The sequence below is a fragment of the Panicum virgatum genome, chromosome 4N (assembly GCF_016808335.1).
Source record: "Panicum virgatum strain AP13 chromosome 4N, P.virgatum_v5, whole genome shotgun sequence".
Lineage (NCBI taxonomy): Eukaryota > Viridiplantae > Streptophyta > Magnoliopsida > Poales > Poaceae > Panicum > Panicum virgatum.
The window spans coordinates 29369115-29393000 of NC_053148.1; the positions used below are offsets into that span (position 1 = coordinate 29369115).

At 47.3% G+C, this 23886-nt stretch overlaps 1 protein-coding gene across 1 annotated transcript; it reads right to left on the minus strand.

The window, feature by feature from the left end:
• Positions 1 to 16911: 16911 nt before the first annotated feature.
• On the minus strand, positions 16912 to 19491 carry LOC120668426 (peroxidase N-like). The gene is made up of 5 exons (XM_039948129.1): positions 19273 to 19491; positions 18047 to 18230; positions 17726 to 17731; positions 17522 to 17683; positions 16912 to 17297 (listed from the first exon to the last, which is right to left on the minus strand). Exons 1-5 carry the CDS (start codon positions 19489 to 19491, stop codon positions 16912 to 16914), a joined length of 957 nt encoding a protein of 318 aa, XP_039804063.1.
• Positions 19492 to 23886: the final 4395 nt, after the last annotated feature.

Consider the following 23886-nt stretch of genomic DNA (forward strand, 5'->3'; position numbering starts at 1 on the left):
AAATTAACTTTTCAACGAGTAGTCATTGATCCCAAACGGACTCCGGATGAAGAAGTTATGGTCATTTTACTCCGGCACTACGCTCTGTCCCGAGACATTTCAGAACGCGGAGCGTTGAAAGATTTTACCATAACTCATCACACCGATCTCCAAAATTCATGATTCTTGATGCGTTGGAAAGTAGACTTGATGAAGCTTAAAAATAATCTATTATTTGCTCACGGTACTTCACTAATCTTGGACGAAAAACTCATTACAACAGTAACACTTTGGAGATGATGATGATCCGATCGCACGATTTTCTTCGTGGGCATGCTTCATACCTATTGCTTGAACAAACAATTTTTCCCAAAAACATTAGTCTTTAAAATCAATTGACATGGTGGCATACATTATTTATCATCTTTTGCTTTGGGGAGTCTTTAAACAGTAACATTTTTCTCGCTTTGCATTGCCATTGCATCACGTTAGTAGCATCACAAGGGAGCAAACCACACTTAAAGAAAGATATTCATGCTAAATATGATATATCATCTCTACAAGGGTGATAAAATCAATGTTGGGCTTTCATGCCTATTGAGCCACGTCCTATCGAGCTTAAAGTTTCAATCTCTAAGTTCATAGGCAAAGTGGCTCATACATTTAGTTTTTGTGTTTAAACCTTGCTTGGATCTTAATTTGCCTATTTCTATGTAAAAGCTTGCAAGCACTATAAGTATGAGTGTTTGAGGGGTGAGGTTGTCTCTCAAAAATGGTCCAAATTGAGTGTTTATGTCTTTGGTTTTGGAAATTTGGATCAGAAGTAGAGTTTGTAGTTCAGCAGAAAATTTCCTTAACCACCGGTTTAACCGACGCCCTGGTTTCCCCTGCATCAGTTCAACCGGTGCTTAACTTCTTGTGGCTTGGTTTTTGTTACGTCTCTGGAACAATTTCCGGCAGTTACTGTTGACGCTCCTTAGCGCCCCGATTTGTATACCGCAAGTGCACGGTTCGTGTAGCTTTTCCCTTAGAGTATTCCCCCAAGGTTTATCAATCTGTGGATCGACAAAGAACTACCTAAGGTTTTCCATCTAATCTAACGGATCTATCCTAACATGAAGCATTGATTGCATATAAAGGGTAAACCTTTGGCAGATATGAGTGATGTGTAAAGGTTGATCTCATCCATGCACATAGGCTTAATCATAGCAAAACCAAAGACATGACTAGGCCTATCGTCATCTAGTTGTAGTTCAAGCTAACGAGCAAATAAATCATGCATCTCAATCAAAAGCATCTTTAAATCGAAATCTCCAATCCGATCCTTCGATACCCCACCTACTCAGTGGAAGCGCCCTATCACGACACCCCCCTTTTGACGAAAGTACCATGAAGCAAGTCGAACCCCCTTTGGTAGTTCCGCCATGAACCTCTTGCCACCATGACTACAAGATCATGCTAAGCGATCTATATCGATAATAGATCTAAGATGAAGCAAATCCAAAGAAAAGAACGAAATCGAAAGAGAGAACATGATCGCTAATAGATTTGGAAGACATGATTATCATTACTCACATAATAGATTCGTTTGGATCGTCACCACCGAGTACATACCATTGACGACTCCAACTAGCTCATGAACTCCACCATGGCACAACCACGCAGGGAGGCCATGGCAGCTAGGGGTGGCCTAAGCCATCTCCTAGACAACTTCGAACACTTGCAGCAGCCGTCGTCTCCCTCTGGTCTTGGCCCTAGGTTTTCGTCGAGTTCAGGGTGGATGGATGCTACGAGTTGAATAAGGTGCGAGCTATTTATAAGCCGAGGAAGCCACCGGTCGAAGGGGAGGCCAAACCGCCTCAGAAACGGGCTAGGCCGACCTACCCCCTTTCGGTCTCGCCTCGGTCTCATCTTTCGCGTGCAGACTCCTCGCATCTTCTAGAGTTTATGTCCTTCACAATTGCACCCCTTTGGACGTCGTTATCTTGGAGATATCTTCGAGGAAAGGATAGGATAGGGAATCCTTCCTTAAATAGGCCAAAAACTTGCAAAAACAAAGTTCCTCTAAAATATATGTGCAGGTGTGAAAATGACCAATAATTAGGCCAGGGTTAGTACAGTTAGTGATTTTGATATTAAATTCATGCCATTATCATGGATAAACAAGGGATAAAGTGGGTACTTAAGGAGCGCCAACAGTTACACTGACTGCCACCGGTGCATCCGATGGTTGACGGATGAACCGATGCTGCTGCAGCGGTTCTTCCGGTGCTTCTGCGTGGAACGTTGGCCTCGCAGCGTCTCTGGGCATTTCTCCGGCCAATGCACCGATGACTATGGGATATTCCGGTGCCTGCCTAACAGATCTTCCGATGCCCCTCTGTTGACCGCGTTCAAACTCTTTCAGATCTAGTCAAACTTTGATTCAATGATACATCGACGCTATATCTTCAGCACCATTGGTCTTTCCGATGACTAGGGTTTGCGGGCCCGCACGCACCATTTCGCTTATATTCTTCGTGGGCCCCGCATGTCAGACTCACATGCCTCCTCTCCCCTTCCAAATCAGAACCTCCTCTGCCGCTCTGCGTCGCCGCCCGTACGTCGCCACACCTCACCGTCGCCTCCGCAAAGTGTGCTGCTCCACCGCCTCGCACCAGCTTTGCGCTGCCGCCGCACTTTGCTCCGCCCGCGCCTGAGCTTCACGCCTCCACGCCGTCGTTGTTTGAGCGCTGCTTTGCATCCGCGCGCCGCCGCCTGTGCCACCGCTCGTTGCCGCCGATGCGCCTCCTCCTCGCATCTCATGCGCACAGCTTCCCCTGCCCCACGCTCTCACCCACTCGCGCGCACTCAAGCTTGTGCTCTGCACCTCCCTCTATCAGTTTTTTGTGCACGCCAGGTGTTCGACGTTTTGCCCCAAAGGCAAATTTCGTCGTTTGCTCTTCGGGTTCTTCACTGCTAAGTCAGGGTATGGTTTTAACGCTCTAGGCTTGTGTCACTTCCTCGGTTCTTACCCTTTCCACACATGTCTTCATATGACTCTTCCCTTGCACTTTGCACACACACCTGGTTCTTTTTAAAGACATTTTAGTGTGTCATGGACATCGAGGCTGTTATCCACTAGATGTTCCTGATTTAGGCTCATATCACTCCATTCTATGCTTAAGGACACTCTTATCTCTAGTATATGATCTCGTATATCCATAATTCCCTGTCTTATTCTATTATCTTGTATCGATTCTCTATGACAGATGGCTGGAGATAAGAAGAGTAAGGGCAAGCAGGTGGTATAGCAGAGAAAGAAGCGCACTCGTGAAGATCGTGAGATAGAGCGAGCTCAGGCAGTTGCAGATGCAGCGGACAGATAGTGTTTGCTTCGGATCAGGGATCCTCAGGCTCAGGGGGAGCCACAGCAGCGGTTACATCGCTCAGGGTGTACGTGTCAGCCAGAGACAGCTCAGACCTCACCTCAGTCCCGCTCTGGAAAATGGACTTGAGGTGGTGGTACTCAGAGGGTAGCGGGCCATGCCCAGCAGCAGCACACCGACAGTGGCACTAAGGCAGGCGGTCAGGATTGCGGAGAGGAGCTTCCCGAGGTTGAGTTGTTGGATCTCAGGGGGATACTAGGGCCCCGAGTGAAGAGATTGAGATATGTCACCCCGGAGCAGTGGTTTCCTGAGCAGAAGGATGTTGGAGTAGATCGCAGGTTTCACACTCTGCTCCAGGAGTCATTTTACCATGCCTACTACCAGATGGATTATAAGATTAGTGAGCACAAGATGCTCCACTGGGTCGCTCTTCGTGTGGCAGCCGGAGGAGTTCCAGTACTCCCATTCTTCGAGAGATACGATGGACTGCTAGCTCTGCTAAGTGAGAGGTCCAGATACATCAGAGAGTGGGTTCACATTTTCTACGCCACCCTATTTGTCGAGGAGGACCACCAGTTCATCGATTTCATGTTTCAGGAGAGGCACTATTGGTTGACTCGTGCGAGATTGGCCACTCTCCTTGGAGTTCAAATTGCCGAGGAGCCACATTTCTTGCACTACCAGGCTTATGGCAACACGGTGCCTCCTCGTCGTCCTCATGAGACTCACTTCCCATCTGATGAGGAGGTCGGCATTCTCTTTCAGTAGCCCTGCCTGTCTGGCACTCCTAGGACTCCGGACAGGCTGACTCCCGTGGCACACACTGTCCATCTTGCTCTGAGGAAGAGTCTGCTGTTCAGGATAGGCTACAATGAGGGGATCACAGCTCTACATTAGTGGCTACTATTGTACATCATGACAGGTTGAGACTTTGACTTTGTCGACTTCTTCATCTGCGAGCTAGAGGACGTGATCATGGATGGGATGACAGTTCACCGTCGCCACCCCTTCGCTCACTAGATCTGCTGGATTGTTGCCCAACTTGAACAGAATGCCCATATGGATACGCTGGCGCAGTCGAGGACATATTTCACAGTTTACACACACCTACTACTACTCGAGACGGACGTCGTGGCCCGAGAGGCCAGCGCAGAGCACAACAGGTTCTGGATGAGCGTGCCTTGGCTGAGGGTAGAGTTGCAGATGATCCCACGGTAGCTGAGGATGCTTCACTCACAGCAGCAGAGGCACAGCTCCCGCACTACCTGGCCATAGACACAGAGGACTTGGAGGATGACGAGGATTACATTCCCACTGTTACCGCCCCCCAAGGTGTTCACGATGATGAGGCAGGATCTTCCGGTGCAGCCAGAGCCCCTGCTCCTCCTGTTTCAGCAGCTCAGGTCACTCAGCCTGATTCACTCGCTGCTATTCTTCAGAAGCTCACTGATCAGCAGGATTGATTTGCTGCAACTCAGCAAAGCATGCAAGCCGAGCAGGCTCGCCAGCGGGAGGCCCAGACACTTGTGCTCGAGGGGATACGCCAGCAGCAGGAGGCCATGAGGATCCAGCTCCAGCAGCAGTCCCAGATTCAACAGCAGATGTTACCATTCTTCTTAGGATGCTTTGGTCAGTTCTATCATCACATTGGTCTGCCTGAGCCTTAGCTCCCTACACCCCAGCAGCTCCAGTTCGACCCCACTGCTCTTGCTCCACCTGCTGGAGGCTTTGTGCAGACACCCTTGGTGTCTTTCCCAATGTCACCTCTTCTTCAGACCGGGGTGTTTGCCAGCCCAACTCCTGCTCCTCAGCCGAGTGTCTGTACAGCCGAGCAGTGTGGGACACCCCAGCCTACAGATAGTACAGGAGAATTTGAGAATCTCTCAGACGAGGCAGAAGAGTTATGCTATAGTTCCCTTTTTCAGATTTACGTAACACCTATCTGGAGTTAGCAGAAGTGATGCATGGGCAGTGTTGTCTAAATAAGATAGAACCTTACATAGTGGGGTTTTCTCTCTTCTTTGACCTTACCAATCTATGCTTCCTTTTATCCCAGCTCAGATGTCGGCGGAACAAAAAGGCCTTGGAGACAGTGCAATGGGTGATGGTGTTCATGCAACAGTTTCTGTGGAGCAGCCGATAACAGTACAAGATCAGTCTTCGCAAACAACATACCACCCGAAGAATGGTGAGAAAGCTTGCCCGTGTTGCCAATCCTATGGCGTTCCTTGTCGTCAAGTTCGTGCGACTGAAGATGAAGCCAGAACTAGGAGGAACCAGAGGTTGTTCTCCAGTACAAAAGAAAGATGTCTCATCAAGAGCAGCTAGCAGAGGATTCCCTTTTCCTTGACTTTCCATCGGTCGATGAGCTACAAACCATCCAGAAGAGAAAGGATCCTGAGTGCTCTAGAGATACACAGGTCAAAAACCAAGCCCTCTATGATTATGTTGATGGGTTGACTATCACTATGAAGGTGATTCAGCCATGCGGTCGCAAGGAGTCCAAAAAGCATGCAGCAGAAATAATGCAAGATGGGATGTTAAGTTCACAGGGAGATCAACCAAGTAGCGCCATTCACCGCCACCGCATGTGCTACCAATGCGGGCAAAAAGTTCATTATGCCAAAAGTTGTCCACAGAAGTGCCTGTCATCGGTAGCACCAGTATCTAGCTCAGTCTCATCAAAAACGGGAGGGTGCAACTAAGTTCAACAATGCCAAAGGGTGTGCACTAGAAAAACCATGAAGGCTCAGGATCCAGGACCTATCACCAGTCCCGCACGTACCAGTGGTGACGAGGCCCACCTTATTTCCAGGAACTTCTCCAAGCAGGGTGCCTAGAATGATCAGGATCAGCAGCAGGTGATACCAGGTGTGCGTAGAGCCTAATCCCATCCTTATTTCTCTTTGCTAGCCAGCCCAGATTCTCAGTATTTAATAATAAATTTAATTGGCTTTACTTAATTTTCTAAGGTTTATATGCTTAGTCTTGCATTTAAATTAATTTTCTTTCATAAGTAATTAAAATTTTCTAGGTTCGACATGTTTGTGTATACATGCTGGTGCATAAGTTTTATTTAGTTGAGTGCATAGGGTTTGAATTCAAATTTCATTTGAATTCAAATAGTTTGAGTTAGTTTGAAAAAGAAAAAGAAAAGAGAAGTAAAACCAGAAAAAGAAGAAAACCCAGCCCAACCCGCGAGTCAGCCCGGCCTTTTTCCGCGCTCGGCCCGCGACCGTTCTCCCCCTTGGCCCAGCAGCACCGACGGCCCAGCTCGTCCTCTCCCCGCCAGGGTTTTAATATCCGACCGGTGTCCGGTAACCGCCGGCCTCCGGTACCGGTATACCGGTCCGGTTTGGCCGGTTACCGGTCGGAACCAGTGGAATTCAAATTTGAATTCAAATGGCGCAATTCAACTGGTTCGTACCGGTATACCGGCCGGTTAGACCGGTATACCGGCCGGTTTTACTGGTAACCGGTCGGTTTGCCTGGTAACCGGACAAATTCAAATTTTTTTCTTTTTTGGTTTAAATTCAAATGCCCGCAAAGTATACTAAATAAATGTTTGTATAACATATTTTAGTCTAAATGAACCCTCCAACCCTCTTTTGTACTACTTTTACATTGTATTTGTATACTTTTGTATGCACGTTTTTTTTAACTTAAAATCCCCGCAAACTATACTAAATGAACGAATTTTTGAGAAAATTTGACACCATTAGATTCGTCGCACCTTGAAGTATTTTTAGGAATTTTTTGGGAATTTTTCATTTTTTAAATTTAAATTTAAATTTTGAATTTGAGCCGGTTTGGTACCGGTCAAACTGGACCGGTTCCCACCGGTTAGGTAAACCCTGCTCCCCGCTCCTGTCCGAGCACGTGCCCGCGCGCGTCGCGCCCCCACTGACAGGCCGACCCCACTCGTCAGCCACCCCCTCCGCGCGCGCCTTTCTTTCCCTGACCGAGCAGCCCCACCTGTCGGCGCGTTCTCTCTCCAACCTTCCTTTCTTCCTCCCTGCGCCAAAACAGCTCCTCCCGCACCGCCATGAGCTCCTTTCCTTCACTGCCTGTGGACCGCCCCTTCCCCGCAAGGCCCACTGACCAGCCTCGCCAGAGCCTTTCCTTCTAGAAGCTTCACCACCCCGAGATGAGATCGCGCAGCACCGGTACGCGATCCGCTTCTTCCACCCGAATCACGCCCGCGATCTCCGCCGTGGTTGTGTTGTGCACGCACGTCCAGGATCCCCGCCCGGCCTTTAATTTGTCACCCACAGACCCCTGCACCCGCACGTGCCATCTTCATCCCACCCAGAAACCTAGCGCACCGCCCCGCTTTGCTCCGCCCAGCGCCGCTCCTCTGCGCCGCCGTGAGCACGCCGCTCCGCTGCCCTTTAGCTTGTGCCAACCCTCGCAGGAGCTTCTCCGTAGCCCCAGGGAGCTCCCCAAGCTCTTTGACCCGGAGCCCAGCCCCTGCCTCGCTGGAATTGCACCTGGACCGCTCGACAGTGAGCTCTCTGCACCGCCATGATTCCTTGCCACCAGTGCAGTTCAGCCCGCGCTAACCCCCGTTCTGACTTCGTAGGAGCCCCACGTGTCGGATCGTGGCGCCCAGGAGCCCGGAGGACCACCCTAGCACCCGGACCGCAAGCACAGTGCCGACTCCGCCGCTGGTCAATGTCGCCGTTGACCCTGCACGGCCCTTCAGTCCGACCTGCACCCTTGGTAAGCACCAGCACCCACCCCTGAACCTGTTGCGCTAGATGTAATGGCCCGTAGGTACCACCGAGACCAGAACGCCGACGCCGGCATTCCGCCGCCGCAGCTCCGCCGTGGCGGATCTCCTGCAGTGCGCCCTGACCCCGCGCGAGCACCATTTTGCCTTGCTTGTGCACTGAGCACGCACGCACATCCTTTTACACACGTTGTTGAGCCAAGAGCTGCGCGTTCGCGCTTGCCCCGGCGAGCTTCGCCGCGCAGACCCGCCGCCGCAGCTACTAGCGCCGCCCAGAGCTTCCCCGTGCCCAGCCAAGTGCCCAGGTGGTTTACGCATGCCACGGGCGTGCTCCCCGACCAAACCCCAGCTCGTTTCACCCCCGGGGATGCCGAGTTTGAAGAACTCCGGCCTTGCTCCGCCGCGGAGCAAGGTCGCTGGCGAGCCCCGCCGCCGCCCCGCGCGTCCGCTTGATCCTTGTCGTCCGATCTGTTTCCGGCGAATGGGATTAGATTGCGAACCGTTACGTCGTCAGCCGCCCGATCGTGTTACAACGGATCAGATCTGAGAATAACGGTTCGGCCTGGCTTCTTGGCTAAAGAGTCCCTGGCTTTTCCTTGAATCAACCTGCAGTCCTGTCCAGTTCAAAAATAATTCCAGATCAGCCCAGAATCTTTCACAGAACCCCCTGAGCTTTCCAGTTTTTGGGTCCGCAGTCCAGCCCCTATCTTTTTGCACGTTAGACCCTAGATCTAACCTTTAATTATGTTTAGGTCCCTGGTTTTTGCGCAGAACCCCCTGTAGTTCTAGTTTTCTCGCAGTTTAGTCCCTGGACCTTGTTTTAGCCCTAGATTTCGCGTTCTAGCTCCGTTTTAGGTGTTCTTTATGTCCACGCAATCATTGTGATGCGTAGAATAGTTCTAGCTCAGTTTTGTTTGCTGTTTTTATGTATTGTTGTACTGTTTCTTAGTTTTTGCCTTGTTTGCTTGTATGTGTATGTGCTGGACTTTGTTTTGGCGTTGCGATCATGAGTAGACATTGAGCAGTTGGAGGAGTACCAGGAGCCACCTTCCGCGGGACACTTCGAGCAGCAGGAGTAGTTTGAGGAAGGCAAGTATAACATGAACCGCCTACCACTTTTAAATATATTTTCATACTGCATTTTAATATTGTATGCCAATAAGAACTTTCCTAGCCACTTTATATCATTTATATATTTCCCTTGGGTTGCATTTTGGTTAGTTGTGCTAGGTGTCGTGCTATAACACACTTGGTCCTTTTTAATTAATTTGATTAATAATATATGCAACTTAATTCTGAGAGTGGTCCTCTGTGTTCTGTGCTTGAGTGGCTCACATCTCGTTAAAATTGGTTTTTTTCTAGAAACATGGTTTAGGGGGCCAGCACGGTGCTTAGTGCTTGGTTGGCCACTCTCCCTAAGGACCGGTTCATAGAGCGATAACATGGGACAACAGCGCTACCACAAGACTGGAATGGGACGGTCTTGGCTTACTAATTAGGTCTTTTTGGTTTGGAGTAACTTACCTACGGGGCAAGAGTGGTAAGCTTCTATGGCCCTCGTACTGAGTGGCCTCGTCTGTGCTTTGTGACTTGACGCCCACTAGACCTGCTCATCGTCACCAATCCAACCCTCGCGGTTACTCCTTACCAACGAGATTCTTTGTAACGGCCTCGTAGTGAGTTTGCTAGTCATCTCACCTACGGAAGTGTGATGAACAACTAGCATAGCTCACGACTTATGGGTAAAGATGTGCAACCTCTGCAGAGTGTAAAATTGGTATACTAGCCGTGCTCATGGTTATGAGCGGCCTAGATCATTCTTTTGATTAGTGGGGTTATCTTCCTTTGATTAGGGGGGTTACCCGGGTGGTTTGGTTTGGTTTGGTTTGGTTCTCAGTAGTTCATAATTAATTTTGATTAATTTCTATATAACTGGGTTTATGGTAATTCATCCACTTGTAGTAATTAGCTTTAATAAAATTTTGCCAAAATTAAAAGCTAATGCAGTTGAGTCAGCCAACCTTAGAGCCTCATAGTTTGTGTTATACTTGTTGAGTACAAGTTGTGTACTCACTCTTGCCTACTCTACTCTTTTCCTCTTGTTCTCTTTGGGGACACCCTACTGCTGCTCAGTTCCCGGCGACACGGAGGAGTTCACTTAGAACTTCCAGGAATACGAGGACTTCTAGGCAGTCGTCTCCCAGTCGATGTCCCTGTGGCGCCCAGCTTCAGAGAGAGTTTCGTACTTGTTCTACGCTTCTGCATATTTGTATCAGACATTTTGTTATTAATGTAATAAATAACATTCGTACTCATTTTATTATATCTTTTTACATGATATGTGCTGTGATATACTGTTCATTCTGTTGTATATACGTGTGACTTGATCCTGGCACATATATGACTGCTCGGTTTATGCCCTTTTGTAAACCGGGTGTTACACAGCGTGCAGAGTTCCTTAGGCAGCAGCAGGTTCTGCATCAGCTTCACCACCCCTCAGCTCAGTCCCTCACGTTCGAGTCACCCTCACAGATTGAGGTGCTCCATCCGTCTGCTGTTCGCCCCACTCAGCCAGACACGACTCCTGTCACATCTGCTCCTCCGACGGACTCCACGGTCGTCGTGTCTGAGTCAGCTACTACCTCTACTCTGGCTACTTCTGCTGCTCCGGCAACTTCGGTCACGCAGAAGTCCTCTTCGGCTGACGAAGACTGGACGGACAACGACGTCGACGACTCCGCCACTCAGTTCACCACCGGACCGAGCAAGAAGACTCCGCCTTCTCCAGCCCAGGACTAGATCGCCTTCTTTTTTGGTGCTTTGTTGCCAAAGGGGGAGATAGATAGGGGGAGTAGAGATAGGGGGAGCTTTGGTGGTTTGTGGCGTGTTTTGGATCTTCATGAATTTTATGTATGGACATGTTATTTGAATATTGTGTATGCTCTGTGTTCACATGTCTCTACATATGTTTTTTTTTCAGTAATGCATACCTGTTTATCGCTTTCAATTTCATATCTTTGTATCTCTACTTTGTGTTGTCATATCTTTGTATCTCTACTTTGTGTTATCATGAATCACCAAAAAAGGGGAGAATGAAGCGCATCTAGGTCGATAGATGCTAATGGTAAGTTTCGGTGATTAATGATAACCGTATGCGACTAACGTGTGTTTTGAAGGAAAAATCAATGATTGGATTAGTCCCATATAAAATGTGAAAGGAGACCCCTCAATTCAAAATAATCATGTGTGCCAAGGATTAAATTTCAAAGATTAAGAACCTTTCTAGTCTCAAGTGTCACAAGGAGATGAAGCACACTTGATTTAGCTAGTTTTTATAGTTTCTAGTTCTTGACCGTACCATTAAGAGGGGTTCGTGAGTTAGTAGATTGGCTAAAATTGAGTTGGCCTTAGAGATCTAGCACACTCGCTCAAAACAGCTCAAAATAGTCAAAAGAAGTCAACAAAACACTTGGAGAAAGAAACAATTGAAGTAACATTCAACTCCAAGTCAATTCAGCTGAAAATCAAGAAAAACTGCAGCACCGGTTTAACTGATGCCTTAGCATCGGTGCATCCGGCGCTTGGCGGAAGTTCCGACGCCCCTGTCGGCCTATCTCCTCTGGATGCAAGCTGAAATCAAGTCAAGTCCTCTATATCACCAGTTGAACCGATGGTCCCAAGCAAAGCACCGATGTATTAGTTGTACTTTGTTCCAGAGAGCATGTTTGGTGGACCTCAACTCGCCTTCAGCACCGGTTCATCCGACGCTTCAAAAACTACCATCGGTGCATTCGATGTACTATGTTCCAGAGAGCTTGTTTGAGTTGATCAGAGAACCTCTTCAGCACCGGTTGAACCGATGCCTCTTCGGAGCATGCACCGGTGCAATGATGCAAGTCTGAATACTGTGTCAAAACCCCCAACAGCTAATATTTGGATACAGAGAGACCGGTTTAACCGACGCCCTCAACTTCTAACCCGTCGGTTCTTCCGATGGTCACGATTTTTCTGTAGTGGACTTCTAACGGCTATGTGTAGGGATGGCAATTGGACCCGTGGATGCGGGTACTCGCGGATTTTAGACCCGGTGGATGCGGGTGCGGGTTTCAAATTCAACCCGCGGGTGCACCCGCACCCGCAATATGCGGGTGCGGGTGCGGGTTTAGAATTGCACCCGCGGATGAACCCGCACCCGCACCATACATAAATTTTGGCCCAGATAATCTTTAGGCCCAGCCCATTTACCCAACCTATATATAGCTGGTTGTAACGGTGTAACCCTAGCTCCCAGTACTCCAATCCCCCATTCCCCCGACCGGCCGCCCCCCACCCATCTCAGCCCGTCAGCCGCCAGGCAGGCAGGCGCGCGGCGCGCCGTCTCCACTCTCCACTCACCTCGCGCCAGTAGGATCCGGAATCTACTACCGGCGACAAGTCCGTGTGCTCGCGCCCCCATCTCGGCCTGTCAGCCGCCAGGCAGGCGCGCTGCGCGCCGTCTCCACTCTCCACTCGCCTCGCTCCAGCAGGATCCGGAATCTGCCGCTGGCGACAAGTCCGTGTGCTCGCGCGCGGCCGCTCAGCACTGACCCATCCCCTCGGCCCTCGCGCAGGACGCTGGCACGCTGCGGCAGCCGGCGGGGTACGCCGTCCAACCCAGCCTCCACCACAGGCTCCGTCCAACCCAGCCCAGGAGGTCAGGCCGGCATCGTACATCTTTTTCTTTTAAAGGACAAAATCCCATATATTTCACAATTTACATGTACCCATTATTTTTCTGCAGATACGAAATTTGTTTTTCTTTCAAACATTAGAGCTGAACAATGAACAATCACTTATGAGCATTTCAAATTTTTTATGTAAGAAAGAAAGGGGTGAAAGGTGGACTTGTATGTTGGTTTGAGTGACATCATAGAATTGAGAGGGAGGTGTTGTCGTGCCACGGGCCCATAGATTTTGCTATATGAGAGTATTATGTTGCTTTGAAATATAAATAAGATACACTAAGTAGACAAGTATGAATGAGGTTAGACCGGCCTTTTATGAACTTGATTGATTAATTCAGATAGTTTTATGTACTGATTTAGTTCATCTATTTGAGCTAGGATGTCTACTCAAGGAACTAATGGTAGTGGAGTGGAAGGATCTAAACATCCTCGTCGATCTGGGAGTAGACCACCGACTCCATCTTCAGGTGGCGGAAATGGTGCTGCATAAGAGGAAACAGCAACACAAGGTACTAATACTACTGATGTGGTAGAAATAGAAGATGATGGTGATAGAAAAGTTGGGAATAAGAAGAAGAAATCTAAGATTTGGGATGAATTTACTGAAAAATCAGTAGGAGGAAAACCTAAAGCTAAATGCGATTGGTGCCACAAATTGCTTTCAGCTGAGACAAGGAATGGCACAAGTCACTTGCATGGTCATCTAAAAATTTGTGAATAAAGAAACATTAAGAAAGGCCTAAAACAGTCTACTTTGAAGTTATCAGCAAAAACGGATGGTTCTGTTGTTGTTGAGAAGTATGTCTTTGATCAAGATCTTTGTAGGAAGGAGCTAGCTTTGATGATATGTGTGAATGAGTACCCATTATCCATTGTTGACCATGCTGGGTTTCGAAGGTTTTGTGCTGCTATGCAACCTTTGTTTAAAGTAGTGTCAAGAAACACAATTAGAAAGGATATATTGGATATGCATGAAGTGCAAAAGATCTCCATGGTAAAATTCTTTCAAAAAATTCAAGCTCGAATTGCAGTCACTACTGATTTGTGGACGGCCAATCACCGAAAGAAAGGGTATATGGCAGTGACAGTACATTTTATTGATGATGATTGGAAGCTGAAAAGTTTCCTCCTCCTAAGGTAATAACTGAAACTGCTCCTTTGTACATTGTTATGCTTACTGCTTGTCTTATATTCTCATTCTATTGTTGTACAGGTTCATATATGTGCCACACCCACATACTGCTGGAGCTATAAGTGATGTGCTGCATGATGTACTTTTGGATTGGAGGATTGAAAGGAAGGTTTCAACTGTGACTCTTGATAATTGCACGACCAATGACAATCTTATGGACCAAATGCAAGATAAGATGCCTCTTTCCTCTCTTATGTTAAATGGTAGACTCATGCATATGCGTTATGCTGCACATATCATCAATCTAATTGTGAAAGATGGATTGTCTGTCATGGTAGAGGGCATTGATAGAGTCCGTGAAAGTGTTAGGTTTTGGACTGCCACACCTAAAAGACATGAGCGTTTTGAAAAGGCTGTTGCTCAGGAGAACCTTAAATATGACAAAAAGATAGCTCTTGATGTGAAAACAAGATGGAATTCCACATATCTCATGTTGAGTACTGCACTAGAATATATACCTATTTTTGACTGTCTTGCAACCCGTGAAAAACTTTGTGCTCCTTTTCGACCATCTGCAGATGATTGGAAGTTTGCTAGGCAGCTTTGTGATAGGCTGGAGATGTTTTATGATATAACAGAATTGTTGTCAGGCACTAAATATGTTACAGCAAACCTTTTCTTTCCAAAAGTTTGTGGAATTTATTTAGCTATTAGCAAATGGCAAACTAGTAATATCCCCAAAGTAGAAGAGATGTCAGCACTGATGAAAGAAAAATTTCTAAAGTACTGGAAAGACACTCATGGTCTTATGGCAATTGCTACTGTTCTAGATCCTCGGTACAAATTGCAATTCCTGAATGCTATGTTTGAACAAATTTATGGGCATACATGGTTCAATGAAGTGAAGAAAGTTAGGGATTTGTTGTATGATTTGGTGTTGGAATACCAAGGTTCTATGGAAGGTGTTGGCACAACAGATGGTGTTGGTACTTCTAGCAATAACAGTAGCAGTAGTACTGTGGGAAGTGGAGATAAAGCAGTAGTTGACATATTTGATAGATATTTGTCTTCCCAACCAATAGTCTCAACTACTTATGTGCGCACAGAATTGGATTTGTACTTGGAAGAGCTATTGTGGCCAAGAACAACAGATCTAGACATTATTCATTGGTGGCAGTATGCAGGGATGAAATATCCTACTTTGCAAAACATTGCTCAAGATATCTTGGCTATTCCTGTAACAACAGTTGCTTCAGAATTAGTTTTTAGCACTAGTGGGAGAATTATAAGCCCGAGTCGCAGCAAACTTGCTCCAAAAATGGTGGAAGCATTAATGTGTATGCAAGCTTAGTCACGTGCTGAAATGTTAGGTATATATGCTGGTTTTTGCTTTACATTTATGGTAGCATTGTTTTCTCTCATACATGATAACACTAACTTGTTAATCTTGTTTGATTTAGGGCCTGAGTCTCCTGTTATGAATGCATTGCTGACATGTCTTGATGATGAAGAAGAAGAAATGGTACTGCCACTTTACCTCTTCTAATTTGTTCCTCCTTCTTGCTTCATTTAATTTCTACTATTTTTCCTATTAGGATGCACCTGAGTCGGACATTATTGATTGATGCTTGCCGATGGGAGCCATCTGATGTGGTGGTGCTGCATGCTGACCTGCTGGGAGTGTTGTCATGGTGCTGCTGAAGTACTTGTGAACTTGAAATAAAATGACTGTACTAGTTATCCCTATGTGGCTATGTTGATTGTTCAATGTATTGTAACACTTAATTGTTGATTTGTGGTGCTACTATTATGCTGAATTGTGATTTGTGACCTTGAATTTATGGATTTATTGTTAACTTCATCTTATTATTATGCTGAATTGTGATTATTATTATAGCTGTTGTCAAATCTGCGGATACCCGAAACCCGCCCGAAACCCGACGGGTGCGGGTGCGGGTGCAGAAATGAACCCGCGGGTCTGCCTGCGGGCGGGTTTTGCCCAGCCCCGCGGGTTTGCCTGCGGGTGCCATCCCTAGCTATGTGACCCTCTCCACTCTATATAAGGGCACCCCCTGGCTCATTTGAGCTACCTTTGACGCATTGAATACCTGAGGCCACCCTTGAGAAGAAGAGAGAGTGCATTGAGCAAAAGAGTGATGATCTAGAGCTTGATAGTGTTCAACACTTGAAGAATTCAACCTTTGCAAGTGTAGCAAGTGTGCCTGAGCTAGGGCCAACTGAGTGTAGGTCAAGTGAAGGCTTAGGAGCATGTTACTCTTGGTGTTTGACGGCACCTAGATGGTTTTGGTGATCGGAAGGTTCTTGGTGAGCTCTTGGAGTTTGTGGGAGCCCCAAGAAGAGAAGTTTGTATACGGTGTGAAGCTCGCCGTTCCGGAGATGGAGAAGGAGCATTCTTGGTGATCACTTGCTCCTTGGTGAAGCAAGGGAGCAATACCCTTGTGTGGGTGCTCCAACGTGGATTAGAGGGGAGCGTCAACTCCTCGATACCACGGAAAAAAATCCGGTTGTCTCGTGTCCTTTGCATTTACTTCAAGCAATTAAATTCTTGTGTTCTTGCTCTTGCTCTTGTTTGCTTGTAGTTTGACTAGGACAATTTGCATGGTAGTGTGAATCTTTGTTTAGGACTTGTTCTTGCTAGTGTGGTCTTCCCTAGGCAAAATGAGCATGTTAGTGTGTTTTCCTACTTAAGGATCTTTTGCTAGTGTGCTCTAGTCATTAGGTTTCAAATTTGTAGATTGTTCAATACTAGTCTAGGTTAAGGACCTTTTAGAAATTTAAAAAAATACCAATTCAACCCTCTTTCTTGGGCCACGATCCTTTCAGTTATTATTCTTTCAACTTCTTACCATGTAACAGCTTTAACGTTACACGCGTATCCTACAGTTTGGTTCCTTCACAAACAAGTGCAAGAAATGGATCGCACAGACACATGTATCACTCCTCACTTCCTCATCGTCAGTTGACAACCCTGCAGTTCTTGCGGATCTCCCCTTCCGGGCCCGTGAGCGGGATGTTCCCCATCTTGATCATAGACCAGACAAAATCGTAGAAAAATTGATACCCGTCGTCGCTGTAGGTCTGCACGAGATCCATTGTGTTGGCAATGCCTTCCGGGCTGGAAAATAGACCCTGATCGGAGGACAGGAGGCCCTTATTGTCGAACATGTCGGCGGAACTGACATCGAGGGCGGTGGTTTGGTTGCCGTCACCGCCTGCGCAGAGGCTCTGAAGGCTGTCGGCAAGGCTGGCATCAAGCGTCGGATCGACTGAATTCGTGGCCGAGAAGTTCGACAGGCGGTTGCTGAACAGCGCGCACCTGGCTCGACCGATCGTGTGGGCTCCTGTCCATTTTCAGGTTCAGAGCATGTGAGTTCTGCAGAATCTTTTTTTTTTTTTGCGGGTAAGTTCTGCAGAATCTTAACACAAGTAGATCATGACAAACTTAATGTACAACTCATATAATTTTTATAACCGTTTCTGAGTGGGCTAACGTACAGAGCTATATATGTGGACTAGCTCTGAAACATGTACGCGTAAGTAGAAGTAGCTCATTCACGAGATTTACCTGACAAGACCACGACATCGGTCGTGTTCAGGCCGACGGCGTTGAACTTCAGAATAATTAAGTCGATTGGTTCAAATGGTGCTGGCAAGCCATTGTCAGCTCCAGATTGATTGGCCACCAGCCCGTCTTTCCTTCCGAGAAGGACATCCCAATAAGGACCTCGTTGTGTTTAGATCTGTAAAATAGTGGTAAAAAAAGTCACATCGGACACTATAGTATATTATAGTACTTTTCGTTTGTTTGTGGTAATTGTTGTCCTATCATGATCTAACTAGGCTAAAAAGATTCGTCTCGTCGTGTACATCAAAACTATGCAATTAATTTTTTTATTTACTTACATTTAATGCTCCATGCATGAAGTAAAAGATTTGATGTGATAGGTGAATAGTGAAGTTTGGAGAGAGAAAGCCTCTGAAGAACAAAAAAAAATCAGCACACGCCACAGCCCTGTTGCAGTCTTAGTGGTTCGTCTGACGAAACTGAATGTTTCGACAGACTGGACTGTATGGGCTAGATGAGGCTTACAAAGAGTACTCCATAGCCCTGCTGCAAGGGCTACAATGTCAGCGCATGACACCACCTCGGGGCAGACGCTCTCGATATCAGCCTTTATCGCGTCAATGACCTCGTACCCTCTAACTGAGTTCAAGTGGGGTTGTGCAAACTTCTCGCCATCACTGCCGTCCAAAAGGATTGATCCATCACATTCCTGCATATATAAAGTTTACACCATTTCATTAACTGCAACATGTATATAGATGAATCTACGTACGTAAAACTATCAGAGACTTAGGGTGTGTTTAGTTGCTGGGTCGGGTGGGTTGGGACCAGTCCAACCCAATTGAACCCGCGTTTGGTTGGAGGTTTGATGTGGGTTGGGTTGAACCCGAAGGGGTATATTCCCCTCAGATGCGGGTCGGAGTGGTCCGCTCGAGCCCTCAGATGCGGGTCGGAGTGGTCCGCTCAAATCGAGCGGACCACTCCAACCCACTTCGACGTAGTCTCGGCTCCGTCCGCGGGGGCGTGGGCGACGGCTGCGAGGACGAGCTCGCAGGCGCGGGTGCGGGCGGAGCACCGGCGCTACCGAGCTCGCCGGCGCGGGGGCGGGCGGGCGGAGCCACCGGCGCGACCGAGCTCGCCAGCACGAGGGCGGGCGGGTGGAGCCACCGGCACTGGGGGCGGGCGGAGGAGCTCGCCGGTGTGGGGGCGGGAGCAGCCACTGGTGCTGGGGAGCGGGCGGAGGAGCGTGCCGGGCCACCGGCGTGGGGGGTGGGCGGAGCCACCAGCACGACCGAGCTCGCCGGCACGAGGGCGGGCGGGCAGAGCCACCGGCGCTGGGGAGCGGGCGGAGGAGCTCGCCGGCGTGGGGGGCGGGCAGAGGCACGCCAGCGGGCGTAGTGGGGTGAGGTGAGGCGGAGGAGCGGGGCTTGCGGCGGGTTGCGGGAGGAGCGGCCGAGCGGGGCGGGGCGAGGCGACGAGAGGAAGAGGAAGAAGGGGAAGAGAAAGGAAGAAGGCGAGTAGAGAGACTGACAGGTGGGTCTCACAAAAAGTTGTCTAACGGTGTTACACACGGTTATCTCAACCCACATATCTAGCTTCAAACCAAACAGAAAACTGGAATCAACCCAACCCTTTAACCAAACACTAGGTAGGTTGAACCCAACCCGAAAAAATAGGGATGTACCCAACCCATCTCCAAACCAAACACATGCTTAGAGTTCAGAGATGTAGAAGACAGTCAAGGCAATTACATTGACAAAGCAGTCATGGAAATGGAGCCTAAGGAGGGAGGCGCCCATCCTCATCTCAGCCCTCATGGCAGCGAATACATGCTGCTGCACAATAGTGTACAAATGAGGACACGTTTCGTCGTAATAATCAGAGGTGAGCTGACATCTCACACCCTGGTTACCGAGGCTCAGTGCAAGAACTGAAAATACAAGCAGCAACCGGGAGTAAGCGTGTTCCATGTCTTACTCGGTTACTCGTCTACACACTATCCTGGGCTTGCACACTCCACAGTTTCTTGCCAAGTTCTTATAGGCGATAAAAGTTATAAATCAGGGAATATACTACCTCAGGTAGCGCGATGGTGGGCGGCTGCGCATGAGTGGTTTACTGGTTTCGTGAGGTGACAAAGATTGCTAAACAAAGATTGGACTGCACTACAAGCGGAAGACGGCAACTGGGCTATTGGAGCACTAGCATGGGCTCTTTTGCTCGTTTTCTGATTCTAAATGTTGAAGTCACTAGTGTAATGGTGCTGCACTTAGCATGCTTCCAAATGATTTTTTGTCTCAAGTCCAAAGTGGTAGTGGAGATCCAACCAATGCAAACAGGAAATTCTAATGTAATGCACGCTACCCAAAAACAATTTGTAGCAACACCTTGATTTTATCAGAAGTAGGTCAAAATGTAATCCGTTGCTACAAATGAAATGTAGTTACTGTATCATTGGAACCGCCCCTAAAATGCATTTTTAGGAGGTGGGTGACCCATCACCGGCCTCTACAAATGAGTGTTATGTTTAGGGACTGGTGATGGCGTCACCTGCCTCTATAAAAAGCATTTTTAGGGATGGGTGACGCCATCACCCGCCCCTAAAGATGGTGGCATTTTAGGGGCGGGTGATGGCGTCACCACATCTAAAAATGCATTTTTAGGGGCAGGTGATGGCATGACCTCCCCTACAAATGATACCATGAAACAAATTTATCTTTTACATATGATCTCGGATGAAGTCAAATTAATATTAAATTTATAGAAAATGACGAGATCTAAAACTTTGTAGTTGAATTTTTTTCATTTAAAGTCATTTAATAGTTTAAAAAATTGTTATAAGTTCTCTAATTGCTATAACTACATAGTATCTCATATAACTCAACTCATATAATTTGAGATTTCCACAATCTTAACCTTTATATACACTAAAATATACTTGGCATATTCTTTTATGTTTCTATAGTTCACAAGTGACTGCGTCGTGTGGTGATCAGAAAGGCACGCGCGAGGTTTGATGTAGGTGGTTTGAATCTCAGGGTGATGCAAGTGTGCATATTTCATCAAAAAATTTATAGCTCGACAATACAGAGCTGGTGTTGACCAGTTGCTTGGAATATATTTTCTTTTTATTTTGTTGTTTTTGATTTTTTATTTGGATTTATAGGGGCGGGCTACGCCATGATCCACCTCTAAAATTCAATTTCAACGGGCGAGTCACTCCATAATCCACCCCTAAAAATTATTTTAGTGGTGGGTGCATTACCCGCCCCTAAAAATATTATTTTTAGCTACGAAAACTAGGTGCGGGTACTGTACCTGCCCCTAAAATACATTTTCATCCACCCTAAAAATAATTTATGTCGTAGTGGCATGTGGTTTCTTGCGGGGTTTGGGTGACTACCAGAAGTCTGTCATAGATGAAACGATAGTTGACGCACTATTCAATTAAGTATATCAGCAATAGTCTTGTTTGCAATGCGGGGAAATTAATCTGGACTATTTAAAGGTTGAGATGATGTTTCCTATTCTAGTTGCAAAGGTGCCGTGAGTTGGCTCTGCATTATCAGTTGATTGCTGTACTGGGAAATCATGCAACTCAACCAATTTGTAACGCACAAGTCAAAGAGATAACCATTTAGTCTGAATGACATCCTAATGGATAAGCATTACAGTGAACGATAGGTCCAATCTGAACACGGTACAAACTGGAAGGCGCGTCTTACTAGCCCGCTACGACATCTACATATGTTAATAATTAATGAAAGAGAAACAAATTGCACAGCGCGTCAATTCTGAACTTGGGGTTTTTACTTTTCCAGAAACCAAGAAGTACATGAGTTCTGAGATAGCTCACTTTATCTTGAGTATCACCTTATATAGTTTCGATCAAGAAAATAATTTTCTGTTTACTCAATTTTCAATTGGGCCGGAGGTGGCTGAGGCATAGAGGCTGTTTGGATTGCAGCCATAACTCGCCGCACCACAAGTTCAGCGGCGACACCTACCAAGGCTGCTGTTTGGTTTACTATTTGCTTTTGGCTGCCACAGCTTTTTCACGTTGTGACTCCTGCCAAGCTGTGGCGTCTGATTCGCTCGCCACAGCTTGCCACAACTCCGATGCCCACACCACAGCTCGCGTGGCGAGGTGTGGCTGCAAGCCAAACAACCCTTTATATTCTTGGAGATGAGTATGGATAATAGTTGCACGATTGTTTTGCCTTACACGCTGACACTACTACAAAATAGGCTTTTAATCATTGCCATTTGTCTCAGCCATAGTTAGACCCGGGACTAATTTAAGCATTAGTCCCGGGTCCAACATCTAGGAAACAAAAATGCTCTTTAGTTCTAGTTGAAGTCACCAACCCAGACTAAAAGTTCATCTTTAGTCCTGGTTGGTGGCTTCAACCGGGGTTAAAGAGTCAAACCCTTCAGTCGCGGTTAGTACCACCAACCTAGACTAAAGGGTCCTCCACGATTTAATTTAAAAAGAAGGCATCTCATGTAGAGTTACATGCACTATGTAGGTGGAGTGGCAAGGGAACTATATATGCGCTAGGCGAGAGGTCTGTCTTCAAATCCCATAGGACACAAAACTTTTTAGCATGCACTACATACCCTTTGGTCCCGGTTGTAGCAAGCAGGACTAAAGCCTGGACCTTTTGTCCCGGATTCATAGTCCTGGTTGCTATAATCGGGACTACAATAGGTTAGGAACCGGGACAACAATACCTTTCTGTACTAGTGTGATTAACTTCTCCTCCAAATTAAAGATTTTGATCAGGTTTTTATATTAGTTGTTGTTAGATATGTGTTGAATGGTTCAGTTAATCAAACTTGAGTTGTAATTGATTGGTAGGTTAGGGATAGGGTTTGGGTTATACTTAGTATCCCTAGGCCTCATAAATTTGAGGGCACTATTGTTGTAGCCGAGAGACAACTTAGCTCACTAAAAGGCATTAACCACCACCTTTTAAAATAGCCTCGAGACGGGCAGGCCGGCGCCCCGCCTTGGTTAATGGTGGCTGGGCCGCCGGCCGTGCAACCGCCTTGGTTAAAAGGTTAATCGAGGCGGTATACTGTAACCAACCACCTCTGTTAATGCACAATTAACTGAGGCAGTTGCTCTACGTTGCCCATCTCTATTAAGTTCGCCCGATATAACCAGCACCCAGCCCCCTTCTTCCCCTCATCCTGTCAAACCCGGGGCAGCGATACTGCTCATAGGCATAGAATGCTCTAGAGTAAGGGATAGCACATAGATGTATCTTACCTCTCTTGTAACTACCCGAATAGGCGTAGAACAAGCTACAGTACAAAGAAAATACCTGACCGTGTTGTAGTAGGACTCTGATAGTACTCGGCTAGGACTTTCCATGTAACCCTATCCCCCCGAACTATATAAGGGCGGGCAGGGACCCCCTCAAAATGACATCAACACCTAAGGCAATACAAGCAACCACACAGGACGTAGGGTATTATGCATCTCGCGGCCCGAACCTGTCTAAATCCTTGTGTTCCTTACACCATCGAGTTCCAGAGCTTGTCGATCCCTACCTACAATCCTACTGCTGAGGGTATCCCTGAGCAGGCTTGGCGGTAAACACCGACAGCTGGCGCACCAGGTAGGGGATTCGGCGAGTTCATCAGCGAATTCGATGGTCGAATCAAGCGACGCCAACAACGTGCCTAAGGGCACAACCCTCGTTTTCGGTTCCTGGGCTTGCACGGCTGATGGATTGTGCGGCTTCTCTAGCCACCTTATCACGCCTAAAGCACCTGAATCAAAAATCAACAGCCAATCCGCCGAAACTAGCAATGCTGCAGAACTCGGCGGAAACCAAGCTCCACTCGAGCTTGACTCGGACATCACTGAAAAAGTGTCGACTCCAACTCGAATTCACGAGCCAGCAGAGTCAGGTACAAACTCTAATTCCGAAAATTCTCAATTTTTTGAAACCCTTGGAAAATACGTGGCTTACCTCAAGTCAATCAAGCGCCCTAAGATCGTCAACTCAGAACTACTCGATGGAGTAGACTGGGTCTCACGATCAATTGAGGGATGCATCAAGCTTGCAGAATCTGCTCTTGGCTCATCTAAGACACAGTAGAACACAGAAATATTGAACCCACCACCTGAACGGTCAGGCGATATGTTCTCAAAGATCGATCAAGTAGACTCCACGCTGATCGACTGTATTAACATGGCCGAAAGTATTCTGCAAAACAAGAAGCAGAACTCGGGAGGAGAAATATGTGGGAAACCCGAAAAGGCAAACCCCCGGCTTGATTGGATGGGACCACCTCTTTCCGGGAACCCCCAGAACCCCTCGCCGAATTCTGCTCACAATTGGACTCCTGAA